Source organism: Octopus bimaculoides, chromosome 10 (genome assembly GCF_001194135.2).
Source record: "Octopus bimaculoides isolate UCB-OBI-ISO-001 chromosome 10, ASM119413v2, whole genome shotgun sequence".
Lineage (NCBI taxonomy): Eukaryota > Metazoa > Mollusca > Cephalopoda > Octopoda > Octopodidae > Octopus > Octopus bimaculoides.
Genome location: NC_068990.1, coordinates 24,826,805 through 24,828,314, shown reverse-complemented (window position 1 = coordinate 24,828,314; position 1,510 = coordinate 24,826,805). Strand labels below are relative to the sequence as shown.

At 32.8% G+C, this 1,510-nt stretch overlaps 1 protein-coding gene across 1 annotated transcript; it reads right to left on the bottom strand.

Moving 5' to 3' along the window:
* Nucleotides 1-848: 848 nt before the first annotated feature.
* Nucleotides 849-1,232, bottom strand: LOC106879115 (uncharacterized). Its single transcript, XM_014928554.1, has one exon. The coding sequence runs from the start codon at nt 1,230-1,232 to the stop codon at nt 849-851; it is 384 nt and encodes a 127-aa protein (XP_014784040.1).
* Between the last annotated feature and the right edge of the window lie 278 nt (nt 1,233-1,510).

Here is a 1,510-nt window from a genome sequence, read left to right as displayed (position 1 = left end):
TATATATATATATATATATATATATATATATATATATCGTACACACACATATATATATATGAATCGATACGTAAATATAGATATGTGTGTATCTATCTGGCTGTCTGTCAGTCTATCTGTCTGTCTGTCTGTCCGTCCATCCATCCATTCATCCACCTACCTACCTACCCACCCACCCATCCATCCATCCATCCATCCATCCATCCATCCATCCATCCATCCACCTATCTATCTATCTATCTATCTATCTATCTATCTATCTATCTATCTATCTATCTATCTGTCTATCTATCTACAAATTATGTATATATTATATTATACACTACTAGCAGCCACTTGATAATATTTCCACATTTGATTCCCAATTCTAATTAATTTTATGATATCTTACGTCTAATTATTTCTTTGTATAATAATGGTCACTTGCTTAGTAAATATTGTTTTCATTATTTCATCAGTTATAATCTCTCTTTTTTTAAAGAGTCAATCTGTTATATATATTTATCATTAATAATTGGTAGAACATACACAGGTGTGCATACATAGATAGATAAATAAATCGAAAGATAGATAGATAAATCGAAAGATACATCGAAAGATAGATAGATAAATCGATAGATAGATGGATGGAGAGAGGGATGCACAAACAAATGTCTGGTGCTGTGAGAACACATGAGAATGACTTTTCCTTACTTTTTCAAATATACCCAAATTTAAAATGATGTCATTCATTCAGCATGTGTTGAAATATGCCAAAACAATTTAATTCCATTCAAATATATGTTATTTTACATATAATATACGTGTTAATTCTATTTACTGAAACTTACTAAAATGCGTATTTTGCTTTAAAGTAGTATCTCCTTGTAGACGCAATTGTCAGTAATCATACTGTTTCCATTTCTCTCAGCCAATATTTTTACATTAGCTTTCTTTCGAACTCTAGATAATGTAACATACAGCTGACTATGTGAGAAGAACTGTGTAGGAAGATATATTCCAATTTGTTCAAAAGTCTGTCTTTGTGTCTTGTTGCACGTCAAGGCAGAAGCTGGCTTGATAGGGAATTGTTTACGTGTAAATGTAAATGGAAATTCCATTTCTTGATATACATGTGGTGTCCTTGGGATTAGTAGAGTTGATCCTGCATAAGGACCAGAAGCAACCACAGCCTCAATAACATGGTCATGTAAACTGACAAGGATGCAGCCGCTTGCCATTGCAATGTCCATTAGTAGCATCTAAATTTCTCAGAAGCATTATGCATCGTTTATCTTCAGTTTGAGAATGTATGGAGGAAATCCTGATGGTGTAAGTTTGTTGATGAACTTGATTGGGTACAGAGTTTCATTATCAACTGTATCTGAGCTTCTGTATATTTTTAGCTCACCAGGGATCCTGGTCAACAGAAAGTCATTTAGAAATTGTGCTGTTTCATTTGTTAGAGTAATGATGGTTCTATTTGTAAACTACACAGGGTTTGTGAAGTTATTTTTGAGGTCAGCATATA

Bases quoted from the DNA above. Each gene is read 5' to 3' on its own strand.
- LOC106879115 (XM_014928554.1), bottom strand. From the start codon at position 1,232: ATGGACATTGCAATGGCAAGCGGCTGCATCCTTGTCAGTTTACATGAC.